Source organism: Pseudomyrmex gracilis, unplaced genomic scaffold (assembly GCF_002006095.1).
Source record: "Pseudomyrmex gracilis isolate BER0280 unplaced genomic scaffold, ASM200609v1 scaffold_169, whole genome shotgun sequence".
NCBI lineage: Eukaryota > Metazoa > Arthropoda > Insecta > Hymenoptera > Formicidae > Pseudomyrmex > Pseudomyrmex gracilis.
In genome coordinates, this window is record NW_018020753.1 from 315,580 (window position 1) to 332,671 (window position 17,092).

The following is a 17,092-nucleotide window of genomic DNA, read 5'->3' on the forward strand; positions in this document are numbered from 1 at the left end:
TATTCGGAATCAGAGGAGAAGGGACAGGAAGGGAAGGGGGAGGGGGAATATTCGCAACACGTATCCGGAAATCCGTTTGCGTACATTTGCCCCATAATCTCTCGCTCTCTCTTTCCGCTTTCGTTTCTCTCTCTTTCGCTCGTCAGGTATAAAATTTCAACGCGTATCCATCCCGGGCGTAATCATTCCGCCGGGCGAATGAAAACAAGTGGCAGACGGTCCATTATTATCCGCCAAACGTTATTCGAAGTAAATACGGACGGATGTAAAATATAGGCATTAACACACGAGAGAGCCGAAGCGAGCGAGCTAGCGAGCGGCGGCCAAGCGCGCGGCGCGGCGGTCGATGCGGATTTGCCATGATTATTTGATACCGATGGCGAAACATTTTACCACGTGTTGCGCTACCGAGCGCGCGGTATACAGAATGCGTTTCGCAAAACGTGCGATAACGTCCATAGGGTGTTTTCGACAAAAAGAGATCGCGAGATTTCACATTTCGTTCGAGGCGCTCGTTCGGAATAGACGAAGACCTCAGTTGGACAAATAATACGCACGTACGTGCGCGTTTTTCCGCAACTGCTGCTTCGCGTTGAGACGCGATCGCAATTTTCACGTCACGCGTTACGCTACAAAGATTGGCGATTCCCGTTTTTCGGGAACACGGCGTACATGAAAATACCCGCGCGATGCATCGCTCGGATTACACGCGCAGCGAGCGAACATTAGATATATATGTATATATGTACACGGCTTGCGCGCTTTTTGGCCGCAAAATTGTGCAACGAGTTAATGCGTTGTGTTCGAACAACAACCAATAGTGTGTCGCGCGACCACTGGTTTGCAAAAGAATTTATATTTGATCTGTTCGTTGTAGAGAGGCTCGAGGTAAATCGCATGTAAAATATATGCATAATGCTGCTCTCTAGCGTCGGAAATGCGTGCGAAAATTATAGGTGAATTTAACACTTGTGAGTGTTAAATTAATAATTATAAATGTGAGTGTGAGTGTGAGAGACAAAGCTGGAGATTTGATGTTCTTTCAATTTGCGAGAAAAGTCCGTTTCTCAGAAATTGCGAACGCGAATTTGCTTTGTAAATTGAGAATCCTTCTGTGATGACTTGGTTCTTCGAGTTTGTTTCTTCATTGTGCGGAGCGACGGGCCTTCAGAAGGCCTTTCTGGAAATTCCTGGAAAAAGCGGCTTTTGGAAATTTACATCGTTTCTAAACTCTCTTCTCTTTCTCCAGATACCTTTGTCAATTTCATTATATGGACGTTTTCCGATACATTAGCACCACGTTGCGTTCAATCGCCTCTGGAAAGAAGAAGCGGGGCAAAGATCTCTCAGATTTGCCAAAGTACGACGGAGAAATCTCTTAAATATCTCGCAAAAGCGGAACGGCGCTCGCTTCTCTTCGCCAGTGTCAAGAGAAGAGAAGAGAGAACGATGAAGAGAAAGAGAGAGAGAGAGAGAGGAACGGTTCCAGGACGAGCAACGACGGGGTAAGCTTTTTGCCTACGCGGATGTAGGCGAGTGCTCCCGTCTGCTGGTATGGAGGGAACGAGGCGGGAGGAGCGGCTCCGCGTGCATATTTCATGCGATTTTAATGTGTCTCCGCTGGCGAATACTCGGATGGAACCGGAGAGAGAGAGAGAGAGGGAGGAGGAAAGATAGAGAGAGGGACTGTGTGTGCCACCACGTTGCACGGGGCAGGAGTGACTGCCGTGATGCTCTAATCGGCTTACGCAACAAGCCACCCTTATCCCGGTCGCTCTCTCGTTTCCGCCCTCGTTCGTGCCACCCCCTCCTCCCGCCCACTCCTCCTCTCCGTCGACGCTCCTTATCCGCGCCGCGTCCTAAATGACGGCTATTACTTTGCGGTCGCTTTGCTTCTTCTCGCTCCTGTATATCCTTCAAGAACGACGGTCTCTCCTGATGCGGGATGAAAGAAGCAGCGGTGCGCCTCCCCTCCCGGGGGTTTTTTTTTTTTTTCGTCCGGAGAGAGACGAAGCCTTCAAGTAAAAAAGATATTTCAAGGAGATACGCGCGCGCTTCGCACACATTTCGAATAATCGACGTCGAGAAAAAATTGCGACAACTCGCTTGTTCCGCTCGTCAAAGCGGAATACCTTAACATTCGCAAGACTACCATGTACAAACAAATACTTTTAAAGGGAAACATTTTGATCCTAAACATATGCACATGGCGGTGGTACGCGATATGCGGGGTTCCGATCTGCCCTACCTTTCGTGTGTGTTTGCTGAGTGCACGAACGATAGGGGGGGGGGGCAGGAGGAGGGAGGAGAGGGCCGCACTCGGGTTGCCCTAGGCCAGAACGTGCATTATTGGATAGAGTTACGTTAAACATACGTGCCGCGCGCGTACCGCACGTACGCTTGTTTCCACCCGCTTTTCCGATGCCCGGTGTCCTCGACTCGCGAAGCGCGTCATTCGCGCCGCGAGATATCGGATATGAACCTGATGAGTTTACTGCCGGCAAACATACGCGAGCTGGCCGCACATCGCCGGTAAACGCCCGTGTCGTCGCATTTCCGACCGACGGCATGCCTTACTCCCTATAATTATTACGCAGATTAATACTGACACCCCCACATATGTGTGTACACTGCGAACGAAATAGAAAAAAAAAAAAAAAACCATATGAAACATAATCCAGAAAGATGGAATTTAATTTTTAACTCACACACATATGCGGGCTTTCGAGGAAATTCACGAGAGAGGGGTTCGAAAAGTGACAAATATCTTTCGATAAGCTTGAAAGACTCTGAAGATTTTATTTTAATCTTTAATAAATGTTGGAAAGAGATCCCGTCGTTTACAATAATTTGTGTAAACCTGATGTGTGTGCGGACCTGTATCGGCCTTTTAACCCTTTTCACTCGGGGCTGCAGGATTATTTATTTTGCTCTCACAACTTTTCAATTGTAATTGCGTATCATAAATAAATAAACTTCAAAAAGTTATACTTATAAACTATTGTCACGATTTCTTATATCTAGATCTTAATATCGTAAGATGCATGAGATCGTATATTTGAATAAAAAAAAACACTAGAATAAGAATTAAAAAACAAAAAAATTTTAATTTTTGGTCGAATTAAATGCACTCATTTGTAGCTGTGAGATTCAGCTACGTTAATCCCGCTTGGTAAGGGTTAAAAGTCTCACTAACTATGTTATATATATATATACAATAATTTTTATATACATACGTATTGTATACACAAGTAGGCGTTATTTAAAGATGCGTGTAACGCACTGTTGTATAGATAACTCCGAAAGATATATAAGTATTAACTCTCTATACTCAATGTTTTGTATATCATAAAATTGTAATAACTGTTTGACTGCAAGTTTTCAACAAGTTTAATTCGATAGCAAGAGAATAAGCCTTGGTTAATAATCGATAATATTTCTTACTAATTTGGTGAGCATCCTTGTTAAGTATCACATGCAAGAAGAGAGTGGCAGGAAAATTTGTATAATTATCGGACGATTTTTTTTAAGTATATATATGTAACATTACGTTTGTTAATAATACTGTTCTGTGTCTGTGTCGGAAAAGATATTGGTGAAATTTTATTTTAAGAAGAAAAATTTGTTTTTTTATAGGAAGAAAACTTCCTATCGCGGAAGCAACAAGAACCTTTGAAGAATTGTATATAAATTGCCGAACTTGTTCTATAACGGCTATTTGTTAAAACTTGAAAATCGATGTCGTTGTTTTTATTCTAAGCTCTGCGAACGGTTTTCTTTTTTTTTTTTATTTTTTTATTTAAAATGCTTGCGCAGCAACTATATAAGGTTAAAATTCTATCGTCTATGCGAAAATTGTTAAAATTGAATATTATATACTTGATTTTTTACGGACCAACTATTATTAAAAGGCACAAATTTAAATAGCTGCTATATCAATGATTTGTATTATTATTATTATATGCAAAATTTTAGAGAAACTGCGGCATTCTATTTAACCTGCGGAAAAAAAACGCTGCGAGAACGAGTATATATTAACTATATATAGATAATTATTATGATTTTCCAGCGTGAAAAGTTGTAAAGCTGAAATTCCAAAATGCGAAATGCAAATAGTAGAAATTCTCCAACAGAAACAGTAGATTTTTCTATTATAGTAAAATTTTAACGATAAAATGTCAGGCTTAATCGCGCGTGAAACGTGTCTCTTGCATTCTGACGTCTAAACAAAAGTCAAACTTTTGTAGCTCGATAGGAAGTGGACCCTATTTTGTAATTTGGCACGTACGGCTATTGTTGTTGAATAACTCGAAACAAGTAAATGTTTTAGTGCAAAAAATACGTCTGTGTGACATTTTTGATTTCAACAGTGACGATTAAGCCTCGGACGTCTTTGACATGCCTTCGGCATATCAATGTGCCGGTCAAAACTTCACCTACAGAAAAAAACACAAACACAATATTTTGATACGTCGTAAAAACTTTTCGATATAAGATAAAATTTTGGTCAGTCATGTAAAAAAAATTATGATTGAATTTGTAACTCACCCTCGGTTATGCTGATGGGTTCGCTTAAAGAGAACACCGTCTGTTTCCAATGCGTCGGCGGAGCTTGCGGACTCGTGCTGAAGTGCACCGGATTTTCGAGGTCGAAGAAGATGTCGAAGTAACCGATTATCGCAGTTAACGATCCTGTCTTTTTCACGGTTAACTTGAACGGGGACGAGAAGTTAACGCAATCAGTTGTAACTCGATACAAATCGAAAACTTGTATTTCGGCGGTATCCGTAATCAAGTTGTTGGCATTGCAGATCTCTATACTGGGTTCGCGCACCACCTCATTTTTCATGCAGCTCATTTTGAAACCGTACACATTGGTCCAATAATCAACCAGATGAATATATCTCTCTGTAAAAAAGTAATCACACATTTTTTTTTAAATAATCAATTTCACTGGTGACTTAAACAGAGAAAAAACAATGCAACTGTGTGATACGCACTTGTGTCGCCGCTTCCTACAATACTAATTGTGCATCTATTCGGCAGAAGTACTCCGCCGGGTGTTAAATAATGGTCCCTAGCATAAATTACAGTATCTAGCATTCCCTCGAATAAGAGGAAATACCCCATCCATTCGGATATTATAGCATCCACTTTATCCACCCCTATGTTAATATCCTCCAGACGACCTTTTTTTAACGTAATTATGTCACTGAGATTATTCTCTCTGAAATCAATCTTAATATATGTATTATATTTTTTTATTATTATAATATATATATTTTTTATATACGCTAAAGTTAAAATATCCCACTTTAATTCGGGATAATGTCGTTTAATTTGTAATATTTTCTTCATAATTAATTCGTTTATACACATACACGTAAGTTATTACAAAATGTATGATAATTTATACCTCACTATGTCTATAGCACGATATATCATTTTAGATTGATCAACACTGATGACGTTTCGACAACCAGATTTTGCCGCAAACATCGACAAAATACCAGTCCCGCAACCAACATCTAGCATTATACAATCTTGAAATCTGTTGGAATTTTTTAGCAACGCATCACGGTAACTCTCTGTTCTTATTTCATCCTGATGAAAAATATTTATATGTTACATTCTTTCTCTAAATGAGATGTTTTAGTAAGTTTATTTAATTTATTTATTTAGGAATTACCGTTAACATCTCATGATGTATAGAAAAATGATCGTACGAATCGAAGTAGCTGTCCCCATTTGAATTTTGAGTAGTGACTAAACTATTCTTTTCTTTCTCATCTTTATCATTATCTAATACTAATTTTTGAACTAGCTCTCTCATTTCTTCTATTTGCTGCAGAAAAAAAAAGACAAATATGATATTGTTTTGTGTACACATTCTTTATATAATAATTATATACATATATATATTGATTATATATATTTACCTGCTGTACTAGAAAACACTTTATCTCACTTTCTTTTAATTGAGCCTTAAGTAACCTAATTGTTCTCAACATATCTTCGTATTGTGCTACCGACAATGTAACGCCATCATCATTTTGATGTATTATCACATTTTTGTCACTCACATCCATAATATTAATGAGATCTTCAACATCTTTATTGAAACAACATAAATCATCGTCATTCTTTTTGTACACCGTCAACAGTTATTCTGACTTTTTTTTTACACTTACCGTACATTAACCACGGATCATCTTCCACAACCGGATGTAAATACTCATCCTTGTCCCAATCGTCTACACTCAGTGTAATCAGCTTTTCAGATGAAACAGATTCACGACGAATAAAATTAATTAACTTGATATAGGAATAAGTATCGTGAGTGTGTTTCCTTATAAAATTGCTAAAGTTCAACTTGTGCTCGGTCTCTATATGCTGCAGGGCGGAAGGAAATCCTTTCTCAATTGTTTTTTCACAAAACAGACACGGGATATGATGATTCTCGTCATTTTCCACCCAATCGTCCCCGCTGTCGCTATCGCTTGACACGTCAGTGCATCCTTGAAAAGAAAAACTATACTATTTAATTTTTTGCGTTAAAAAGTAAGAGAGAAGAACGTAAAATTAGAAATATAACAAATTAGAAACCGTTCGTTACAAACAAAAACTAAACTGCTAGAGTTTATGTACAGTAAAAGAAATGTTCCAATATCAAAACTAAAATAAAAATAATAAAAAAAACTTCTGAGAAACATCTCGTCATTTGTGTTTTCACACGCATATAAAATTTAACCTCTTCATCACATGTCACATCTGCAAATGTAGCAACTGTATATATGGTTTGTTACCAGATTTTCACTGACATTACCTGATTTCGCCATTATGAGCTTTTCTTTTTTTGTTGATATGTGAAAAAATTAGTTCGAAAAATAACTCAAGCAAGAGTGTACGAGCAAGTACTGCGAAGCACGTGTCAACGATTACTGCTCCGGTTCTTCCGGAGTCAAGCCCGGTTTACAATTAATCGCGAACGCGGCTCTTGCGGAATCGATCAATCACATCGGGCGATTAGCCGGTGCGAATCTCGAAACTCGCGTCTTATGTAAACCAGACTATAAACATCGTCACGTGTAACAAATGTAAAGAATTCGAGAAGGAATACATAAACGAGATGACAGTGGTGTTGCGATGGCTCACGGTGGATTTTGTGAAGTGAAACGCATGGTGTAGCTGAATAAATAAACATAAAAATAAGCGCAAACACGATTAGAATAATAAGTATATAATTTATTATAACATTGCTTATAGCGCACAATAGTATTTATACATATATATGTATGTTATGATTATTTCAGGCATTTTTAAAATCAATCATTTCTATCGAGTGCAAAAATTTTGATAGGTTGAAGATGTCGTGACCGATCTAGTTTTTTTGCGACAGTACTTACAAACATGCAGGTGTATAACATACTGTTGGAAAGATAATACTTTTAACTGTCATAAAGAAAGGAATTTTAATGAATGATTTATAATATATATATATATATATATTGATGGCCCACTCAAGTCAACAACATTAAATCGTAAACAGAAATTGGTTCGATTCGGACCAGTCGTCTCGAAGTAAAATTGAAAATGAACATCGACAGAGTCCATTTGCGTGTAATTATGATGTACGAGTTTCGGAGAGGGACGCGCATTTCGAACACCGTGAAAAACATTTGCGATGTGTTCGGAGAGAACGCCGTGTCGATTCCAACGTGCGAGAGGTGGTTCGCAAAATTCAAACGGGGCGATTTCAATCTTGAAGATCAGCCACGCTCCGGTCGGCCTTCTGGTATCGATGACGACATTGTGCGCAATTTAGTGGACGCCAATTCGCGAATTTCAACGCAAGAGATTGCCGACAGATTAAACGTCGACAGATCGACCGCGTTTAGGCATTTAAAGAAACTCGGATACAGTTTGAAACTCGATGTTTGGGTGCCACATAGTCTGACAGAGAGGAACAAGATGGACCGAGTCTCTACGGCCAATTCCTTGCTTGGCCGATTAAAAACCGATCCGTTTCTGGATCGATTAGTGACGGGAGATGAGATATGGATCCAATACGACAATGCGGAAAGAAAACGGACTTGGAGACAGAAGAAGAACGAATGCGATCAGCCAAATCAGGCTGATTTGCAACTTCAGAAAGCTGTGTTGTCTGTATGGTGGGATTGCAAAGGTGTCATCTTTTACGAGCTGCTCCCCGTTGGCGAAACTATCACTTCCGACAAGTACTGCCAACAACTGGACAATCTGAAGGCGGCGATTGACGAAAAACGTCCGGTTTTGGCCAAACGAAAAGACGTTGTCTTCCATCACAATAACGTTAGATCTCACATTTCGATGCAAACTCAACGCAAGCTCAGAGAACTAAACTGGGATCTCCTGTTACACCCGTCTAATTCTCCCGATATCTCTCCGTCGGATTATTACTTGTTTCGATCGTTGCAAAACAGTTTGAACGGGAGAAAATTCACTTCTTTCAACGATCTAAAAAATTACATCTCTTCATTCTTTGACGAAAAGCCAACTACCTTTTACGACAGAGGCATACGAATGTTGCCAGAACGTTGGCGAAAGATAATAGAAAACAATGGGGATTACTTGATAGACTGAATAAATCTTTTTTAATCAAAATACTTGGTCCACATTTTTCTATCACATCCAAATTTATCAAAACTTTTGCACTCAACTTTAATATTATTACTAATGTGCAAAAATATGCATATGTTTAAAATGTTTTCCTTCATAAATGTTATTTATACCTTAATTTACATGTTAGTATTAATATGTTATTATTATTTTTAAAAAATTTACATGCTATTATCTTATTCTCGATACAAAAGTGTATTTGTTAACGATAAAATATTCAACAGCATGGTGACTACGAAGGAAACGTAATTGTCATACTGAGTTCTCGTTCATGTGACGTTTCACAGACGTAATCACGTCCTCGGCATCTCCGAGTTTTCGTTTTACGCCACTCTCGCTCGTTATCGGCCTGTTGATTTCTCGACACACATTCTGTGCAAAGTGAAAATCCACATGTTCGCTAAACCTCGTAAGAGGTATCATTTGATTGCACTCAGCGCATCGTTCCAGAGGTACGTCGTGTTCGCTCGAATCGGTCTTGATTAAGAAGTTGTCCAAGGGATTGGATTTTTTGCCAGTTTTGTTGATAATCTTGAATTTGCTGGGTCTTCCTCTTGTTGACTTGGTCAGTTCCCGTGTACTCTTAACGCTCTCTTGCTTCTTGCTTCGCGAGTTCATGTGCGCTTTTGCTTCCTCTTGCAACTCAGCTGGCAACGAGGCCAAAATATCGGAATCTATATCGTTTAGATTGGGAAATATGTCCCGCAATCGCACTGAGGATTTTTGTACAGAAGTTTCTTTCTTGCTCTCTTCTGCGGAATTGTTGCCGCTCGCACACGCGCGACTCGTGGAAGGCTTTTCACGAGCTTTTTCTTGCATATCTGAATTTGCGTTGTAATCATTGCTGTTTTCACTATGCGCATCTTCTTTATCTATCTCTTTCTCACTCTCTGACTCTTCCACGGTATCTCCATCAGAACGTGTTTCTTTTTTTGTCTTGTATATATTCATAAAGAACGAATCCTGAAAATCATTGGTATCTACTGTCACGCCCGACAAACGTTTGTTCTTGTCGCGCTCGTTGCACACCTGAATCAGCTTGAAAACTTTTTGCGACGTGGGCGAATCTTCCGTACACTTATTTAACGAAGTTTTGACGATTCTCTTATTTTCCTTCTTCGGCTTGTTAGCTGTTGCAACCGAATCTTCAGTAGTAGCCAACTCTTTGCTTCTTTCGGACTTCTCTTCTTTCGTTTTTATCGCTTCTTTTTCTTTGCTAACAATAGGAGTAACAGTTTTCTCTTCTCTCGCGTCTGTGTTCGTCGATTGGAAATTTCTTTTATACTTGGGTGAGTTATCTGATTTGTCAATTTCAGAATTCACTTTGTCACCGTCTTGATCTCTCGATTCGGCGGTTTTAAAAAATTTTAAGAAGCTGTTACTCTCCTTTGCCGGTACAATAGGAGTAACAGTTTTCTCTTCTCTCGCGTCTGTATTCGTCGATTGGAAATTTCTTTTATACTTGGGTGAGTTATCTGATTTGTCAATTTCAGAATTCACTTTATCACCGTCTTGATCTCTCGATTCAACAGTTTTAAAAAATTTTAAGAAGCTGTTACTCTCCTTTGCCGGTACAAACTTACTGGCATTGATGCCCATGCATGTCACCGGACATTGTGTCGATTTTGTGATAGCATCCACACACTGGCTCGCGATCTTCTCCGGTTTGTACGAGTTCAAAGTGAACGAGCGCGTTTGGGATACGGTACTTCCATTTTGATAGTAAGTGTAAGAGATAATGAGTAACGTCGCGCGTCGATGATTCTCCGCAAGATCTTGTTCCAGTCGTTCGCAAATTTCTGCCGCCAGATCACCGGCCCAGTGCCTCAGCTATGCACGAAATAAACGCTTTTTTTGTTCAATCTGTTTATACAATTTTCATTTGATATTACAACGTGCTTTGTCTTACCACTTCCGAAGTAGCGTGCTTTCCAGGAAACGTTTTGTACGCTCCAATAGACTTTGCCAGCAGTCTGCTAGTAACGGGCTCGTTGTCTATACCTCGGGCGAGATTATACAACCAAAATCTGAAGATTTGCAATTGTAAATTGTCAGAAATGATAATTAATTAGGATTTATAGTCATCTAAAAAAAAAATGTCATTTATAAATAAAATTCTATATTCACCCTGTTTTTTCATCAAAAGTTTTTTGTAAATGTTCCAACGAATAGTGCAACAAGTCTCCCATGACGTTGCAACCCAGAGATTCAATCACGACGTCGCCAAACTTCCCACCAAGATTTCGAACTTTCTTCACCGGGAGTGTCGAATAAAAACTCGGAACCGCCGCCTCGGGCAAAATTGTTTGACAATTTGGTTTGTGTAGTCCACACGCCAATTTGGCTAATATCTAAAAATTAAGCAAATCAAATGATGCGAGTTGTAATGGTCCACATGGTCTTTGTTTTTTTGGAATAGTAAATACAAAGTCGTAGAAACTATGCTGTAAAACAACGTAAAGGATATTAACTTTATTCTGCGATATTCCAGCTGAACATTTAAATCCAGTTTCTTTATATATGTCAGCTCTTATTTCTTCAACTATAACACCAGCCACAGCAAGTTTCTGAGCCTGACTATCGGGCAATTCCTTAAAGGAATCCTCTATCCAAGTTTCCAGTCCATTTTTTCTCTCCACTGAAATATTAACGCACTGTATATTATAATCAAATGTGTTTTCACACATTTATAAACGCATAAACATATATAGAACATTACCCTCATCATTTTTATTAATTTCCGAATAGCCTACAATGTACGTATTCGCAAGCAATAACATTAATTCTTTAGGAGACATCTTGCTCGTAGCTAATCTCTTATCTATCACATCTGTAATATCGAGATATGCCTCGTCAATACTGGCGCGTTCTATTACATTACAATGTTTCTTTATAACTTCGATAACCTTATGACCAGCTTTTCGATATCTGTATATGGACGGCATAAAAAATTAATTAATAAACAAAATATTGATCATTAGTACGAGATGCGTAAGAAACAATGTTATATTACTTTCATAAAAGATTTATTCTAATAACTTCTTGCTACCTAGATGTGTCTGCTTTTCCACGAAGACACGGCACAGTGACTAAAATTATATTTGGACATATCTCTTTGGCTTCTTTGCCTCTCATGTGTCTGGTTATTCCATACTTTCTTGCCTCGTAGTTAACGGCTATTATTCTTGTCAAAGATATTAAGAAATATTTTAACATTGATTTGCTGTTATATATATTTAGATCTCAAGAGAGATATCACAAACTACATAAAGCTTCTCTTACTTGCCCATTTTCCATTGATTGTATTGAACGACGGCGAGCGGGTGTCCCTGATATTGCGGCTGCAATTTTGTCTCAACTTGACAAAAAAAGCAATCCATATCTATTAGAACCACGATTCTTTTGCCAAGATTCGCCATCTCTTCTTGAAAATTTTTCCCTCTTGTTACACAAAAAAAATTCAATAAATTACATCACGTGTTTGCGTTGATCAATCATCTTCTTAAAATCGCTCAATTAACACAACCGACGATTAATATTATTCGCAGTTCTTTTCATTTTTACGCACTGCTCCAGATTGCAATAGATACGACAGATCATAATTCCAGACCACCTGTCAGAGATTTGGCGCGTGTACGTAACACTCCTACACTTTCTCTCTACTCTTGAAATAAGACAGACATATTCTCGAGTTCTTTCAAGAAAAAGAAGAGATGTTGCGGTGTTAGAAAAAAGTGTAGCTGCGAAGACAGCTGTTCGGGAGCCATCTTGATAGATTTGGCGGGAAAGACTCGTCGAGTTGTTGTGGCTGCGTTCCGATATTCACTCTCAGTCTGAAAATCTGTAGCATATGTGACGTGAAGTATAGATTTCTGGTACTGGCAGTGAATATCGAAATGCAGCCTAAATTAACATATGTGCGTCATTTATATATGCGACTGGAGCGAGCTTTAATTGCTCCCAGAGCAATTGGAATAAATCGAGCAATTGGTCAATTTGACAAATAACGTCATTATTTTTTTGTTCAGAAGCGATTTATAGACCGATTATTATGACTCCATAACTATGGTCTGCTAAGTTATACTCTCCCTCCTATCATTACAGTATGAAAATATCGACTAGCAATCTGTAATTAATATATTACATGTATATATCAAAGATAATAAACTTCAAAAAACTGGTCCTGAATGTTGCGCGAAAACGTAAACAGCGTTTTCGATCGATGGTAGGTTGAATCGGTTTCCCGCGGCGAGTTTAATAACGTTTTGACAAATCGATCAGTCATATTGTTTGACTTATCGAAGTGACGTCATTAATCGGAAGCGTGCCAGCACCATACGATTTCAGAACAACCCTTTTTTTATTCGCGCACGCGCAAAACCAACAAGAGGAACTTTAACCCCCTTTTTGTATGAAATTTTGTTGGTCTTGTTTGTTTATACGTACGGGATCCACGTAGTATCGCCGTGTTGCGCGAGTGCGTGCGTGTGCCGTGGGATCCTTTGTGTCTGGAAACACCACAATATGCCCAGCAAAAAGAAAAAATATAACGCTCGTTTTCCAGCGGTAAGCGTACGCAACTTCGCATCTTTTCCGCCGTCGTCGCGTAGCGACTGTTCGATGATAACCGAATAAAAGAAAAATTTGCCAATTACAAAAATCGGTTTGTCAGTTATATTCGCGTCTCCGATGTTGGACACATGCACGATGATTTGTTGATTTTGTCTGGGAAAATCGCATTTTCCAATCGTAGCGAGCGAACTTTGACGCACGAGTTGACGCATAACCCTAACCTCTCGCGTATGTTGTCAGGGTCGTATCAAGAAGATCATGCAGACGGACGAGGAAGTCGGGAAAGTCGCTCAGGCGGTGCCAATTATAATCTATATCCTTTTCTGATGTCTGTTTCAAGCGAAAATTTGTTCACGTCATAAATGTTGTATAGACATCTAAAATCAATGCTGCATTTCGGCAGAACTCAGCTTATTAAGCTTACTTTTCGTCGCTAAACTCATGACTTATTGCTTGTTCTGCAATATTTATCTTAGATTTAAAAGGGTACGTCATACATGACAGTTACTGAGCAGTGAGTTCTGTTGAATTGTAGTGGTCGTATAAGAATTTATTAGCACACAAGAATTGTCCTTAACAAAGCTTACCTAGAACCTTAGAGTTGTTTGTACAATCTTTGTTAACAAAAACCATGCAGATCACAAATGCCAAAAATGCCAAGACGCTCAGTCCATCTCACATGTAAATAACAGTCTTGATATTATATAGATCTGTTCAAGTATTTTGTCAAATAACTTGGACAAGTCTAATGTGTTTCTTTTTACACATAAGATATTTCTTACATTGCTTATTTTTTAGGAAACAATGTATCTTGTCAGAAAGTCGATTTGACTTTTTGAAAGATTTAGTAAAATCTCTGCCTGATGTATCAGGGCCGGATGATGAAGTATCCACATCCCCAGAGACTTCCAGCTCGTTGCAAATAAATGTACCAAGTGCAACTACAATGCAGCAATCTGATTTGTCAGAGTAAGTGTTTTGTATAATGATTCATTTCTACTGAAAATCTACATATAAAATTACACTTTGTATTTCAACAGATATCAAAAACATGTGGGAGCACCAATCAATGCCGAGACTAATGTAGATAACAGATATGTGAAGGATAACGGGTTGACCACAGTGTCAAACAATTTGAGTCTTGCAAATCAAGATAGCAAAGTAACAGTAGGAGGACACTCGCAGATTCCAGAATTTCAGATATCAGTACCTGAACCCTTTCAAATTAATCAGTTGAACTTTTATACGGAAGTTAATCCGAGCGTAAGCAATCAACCGACCTCAAATTTCGCTCGCACTGCTAACATCGATGAAGATTATGATACATAGCAATATCACAAAGTCTAGAAAGTTGAAACTTATTTTGTTAACACATTCGAGACCCATGACTCAGCATATGGGTCGTGCAATTCCTCACCGTTTAGTCGATGACTCAGCATGTGAGTCATGTCAATGAGCATGTGGACCATGTCGGATTCTGAGGATAGTTTTGTTAGAATGTTGGTCTCAAATGTGTTAAATATGTTTTACACGCACGATTAGCTGAAGACAAATGCTGCGATAGCAATAAAAAAATATTCTTCAGTTCGGCATTTAAAGTCAACCAGGACTTTGATTCTAATCGTTTGAGCCATTGTTTTGAATTTATCCTTTAATGCTCATATTATTTGTAAAGTCTTGTTTGACACTTTCAAATTGACAGTTGTTTATTTGCTCATATATGTTTTCCAAAGAGTCTCAGAACTGTGTAAATTAATCGGTGGGAGATTATTTGTTGTTAAAGCAAATTTTAAATTGAAGTTTATAACGCACAGTGTATTTTTTATTCTCGAAAATAGTGATAACGTGTAAACGAACGTCTTTTAATTACCTTTTATGGTAATAATGTCTTCTGCATCGTTCTATATACAATATTACGTAAAATATGAAACTCGTTAAATTTAGTTTTTCTATTGAGACATTTTGTATAAAATACATGTTTGCCTTTTTGCGTGTATGTGTGTATGCAGAATGTTTTTTCTATACTGAATGTCAAACTGTATATTCAACGTGAAAATTGCACTTAGAAAAAAAATTCATTTTTTGACTATGTGGTTTTTTTTCTTTGTGTGACTTTCAGTCTTGAAACATCTTGTACACACACACACACACATACACCTACCATTCTCAAATGATGTAGTAACACTTTGATTATCATGCGTATTCATTTACTCAACAATTAGTTTGTAAATAATTTTTTTTTCTACCGATGAAAAAATCTAGAATAACTACCATAGTAAGAGTATCCACAATTGATTAAAATTACTACAATTTACACACAATAATATATAAAAATTTTGTATATATAAATATTTGTGAAACTAGATCACTGATATTACAAACGGCACGTAGTCATTGTGTTAAAACATTATTAGAAACGTGTGTGATTGATAGTCTTAATAGTGTGGTTCATATGCTCATATAGCGTATCTAATCGTGAACTCGTCTCTGATGTTATTGTTCATACAAAGTACGATTGTATCATAATTTGTCAGCAACTTTAGAAGAAACACGTGTAAGAAAATAAAAAATTTTATTGAGCTTGTACGATTGTATCATAATTTATCATCAACTAACTTCAGAAGAAACACGTGTAAGAAAATAAAAAACTTTATCGAGCCTGTAAACACTTTTGCATTTAATTGATTGATTATGTTAAATAAGATATCAATTGTATATTTTTTTATTTGCATATTTATAATGTATATCGTACGAAGTTATAAAATTTTTTTTCTTTACCACTTACAATTCCTCTGATTTAATCGATTTATCGGAATCAAATGTATTTGTCTGGATAATGTAATAAGTTCTCAAAATGAATAAAGCTCTTTATTAGAAATTACCAGAAAATTTTACCGTGTATTAATAATGGCTAAGTAATTCCTTTTATGTGCATATTAATGTAATGCGCAACTCTGCATAAATATACGTCTCGCAGATGTAGTAAAAAGTTAAGGAACGTGTATATCTAGACAAATATAAAAATTCAAATGTTTGATAAATGTGCACACTTACATACGTTTTTGATTCTAAATCATTAAAAAAAAAATAAAAAATAAAAAAATAAATAAAAAAAATAAAAAAAAACGGAGAAGATAACATGTTTTTATAAACTAATTCCTAATCATAGAGAACTAAATTTACATATTTATTAACGATTATGCATGACACATATATTCTATTGTCCGTTATATTTTCTATAAACATTTATCAATTTTTTCTATTTTTCCATTTCTATTTTTAACGTTTTTTTCAGTAAATATTTATCTTCTCACTATTTTTAATAATTTTTTTTCCAACTACTATTTTCTGTGTGTCTGTGTGTTTATGGATATCTTAGAAAAAAGTTTTTTGTTTCTTACATAATACAAATAAAAAAAGAATATTCTTAAAATATTCTAAATATGCACCGATTAGATAAAACAAAATTTGTCTATAGAACAAGGACAAGATTAAGTGACATTGATTTTGCACGTGTAGCAAATTCCGGAATGAATTATTCACAAGGGTTGATGTCACAGTTTGTAGATGCTGTAATCGGAAGCATGTGCGCTCTTTCGTGTCTTTTGATATCATCGTTGTGACTGTCGGAAATTCGTGTCGAGAATAAAAACATTGACAACCTTGGATAAAATTTCGAGAAAGAAAAATTTACGGAACTGCGAACAACTTTGTTAAATCATCATCCGAATTCCACATGAACACAGTGTTCTCAGTTTTGATTTTTTTAAAGTATGCTGAAGCAGTAGAAGGGATGCGCACAACAGCATCGAGTTCTACCTTGCATGAACTTGCTACTGTGTTTTACGCATCCCTTCCACCG

General features: G+C 37.4%; 4 protein-coding genes across 5 annotated transcripts; 2 read left to right on the plus strand and 2 right to left on the minus strand.

Moving 5' to 3' along the window:
• Positions 1-2,793: 2,793 nt before the first annotated feature.
• On the minus strand, positions 2,794-6,962 carry LOC109857725 (protein arginine N-methyltransferase 1). Its single transcript, XM_020434335.1, has 8 exons — positions 6,827-6,962; positions 6,192-6,518; positions 5,940-6,112; positions 5,690-5,845; positions 5,417-5,604; positions 5,001-5,227; positions 4,549-4,908; positions 2,794-4,436 (listed from the first exon to the last, which is right to left on the minus strand). Exons 1-8 carry the CDS (start codon positions 6,837-6,839, stop codon positions 4,327-4,329), a joined length of 1,554 nt encoding a protein of 517 aa, XP_020289924.1. The 5' UTR covers positions 6,840-6,962; the 3' UTR covers positions 2,794-4,326.
• Positions 6,963-7,123: 161 nt separating this feature from the next.
• LOC109857709 (histone-lysine N-methyltransferase SETMAR-like) lies at positions 7,124-8,712 on the plus strand. The gene is made up of 2 exons (XM_020434301.1): positions 7,124-7,236; positions 7,314-8,712. Exon 2 carries the CDS (start codon positions 7,594-7,596, stop codon positions 8,620-8,622), a length of 1,029 nt encoding a protein of 342 aa, XP_020289890.1. The 5' UTR covers positions 7,124-7,236; positions 7,314-7,593; the 3' UTR covers positions 8,623-8,712.
• Positions 8,713-8,765: 53 nt separating this feature from the next.
• LOC109857708 (DNA polymerase eta) lies at positions 8,766-13,526 on the minus strand. Of its 2 annotated transcripts, none has more exons than XM_020434298.1 (8): positions 13,105-13,526; positions 11,941-12,099; positions 11,708-11,842; positions 11,378-11,586; positions 11,130-11,296; positions 10,786-11,009; positions 10,568-10,685; positions 8,766-10,488 (listed from the first exon to the last, which is right to left on the minus strand). In XM_020434298.1, exons 1-8 carry the CDS (start codon positions 13,440-13,442, stop codon positions 8,911-8,913), a joined length of 2,928 nt encoding a protein of 975 aa, XP_020289887.1. In that variant the 5' UTR covers positions 13,443-13,526; the 3' UTR covers positions 8,766-8,910. The 2 variants fall into 2 exon arrangements, with proteins under 2 accessions (XP_020289887.1, XP_020289889.1); XM_020434300.1 differs by having other exon boundaries at positions 11,941-12,499; positions 13,105-13,186.
• LOC109857710 lies at positions 13,138-16,254 on the plus strand. The gene is made up of 5 exons (XM_020434302.1): positions 13,138-13,224; positions 13,471-13,543; positions 13,818-13,911; positions 14,029-14,199; positions 14,271-16,254. The coding sequence occupies exons 1-5, from the start codon at positions 13,183-13,185 to the stop codon at positions 14,557-14,559; spliced, it is 669 nt and encodes a 222-aa protein (XP_020289891.1). The 5' UTR covers positions 13,138-13,182; the 3' UTR covers positions 14,560-16,254.
• The last annotated feature ends 838 nt before the right edge of the window (positions 16,255-17,092 follow it).

What these genes read in the sequence shown, in the direction of transcription:
- LOC109857725 (XM_020434335.1), bottom strand. An exon ending in TGATCCGTGGTTAATGTACG is followed by an intron (nt 6,113 to 6,191) that starts GTAAGTGTAAAA and finishes GTTTCAATAAAG; the next exon opens with ATGTTGAAGATCTCATTAAT. An exon ending in AGTGTTTTCTAGTACAGCAG is followed by an intron (nt 5,846 to 5,939) that starts GTAAATATATAT and finishes TTTTTTCTGCAG; the next exon opens with CAAATAGAAGAAATGAGAGA.
- LOC109857709 (XM_020434301.1), top strand. Translation starts at nt 7,594, where the DNA reads ATGAACATCGACAGAGTCCATTTGCGTGTAATTATGATGTACGAGTTT.
- LOC109857710 (XM_020434302.1), top strand. Translation starts at nt 13,183, where the DNA reads ATGCCCAGCAAAAAGAAAAAATATAACGCTCGTTTTCCAGCG. An exon ending in GGCGGTGCCAATTATAATCT is followed by an intron (nt 13,544 to 13,817) that starts ATATCCTTTTCT and finishes AACAAAGCTTAC; the next exon opens with CTAGAACCTTAGAGTTGTTT. An exon ending in CAGCAATCTGATTTGTCAGA is followed by an intron (nt 14,200 to 14,270) that starts GTAAGTGTTTTG and finishes GTATTTCAACAG; the next exon opens with ATATCAAAAACATGTGGGAG.
- LOC109857708 (XM_020434298.1), bottom strand. Translation starts at nt 13,442, where the DNA reads ATGCGTCAACTCGTGCGTCAAAGTTCGCTCGCTACGATTGGAAAATGC. An exon ending in CTGGAATATCGCAGAATAAA is followed by an intron (nt 11,010 to 11,129) that starts GTTAATATCCTT and finishes CTTAATTTTTAG; the next exon opens with ATATTAGCCAAATTGGCGTG. An exon ending in ACTTTTGATGAAAAAACAGG is followed by an intron (nt 10,686 to 10,785) that starts GTGAATATAGAA and finishes GCAAATCTTCAG; the next exon opens with ATTTTGGTTGTATAATCTCG.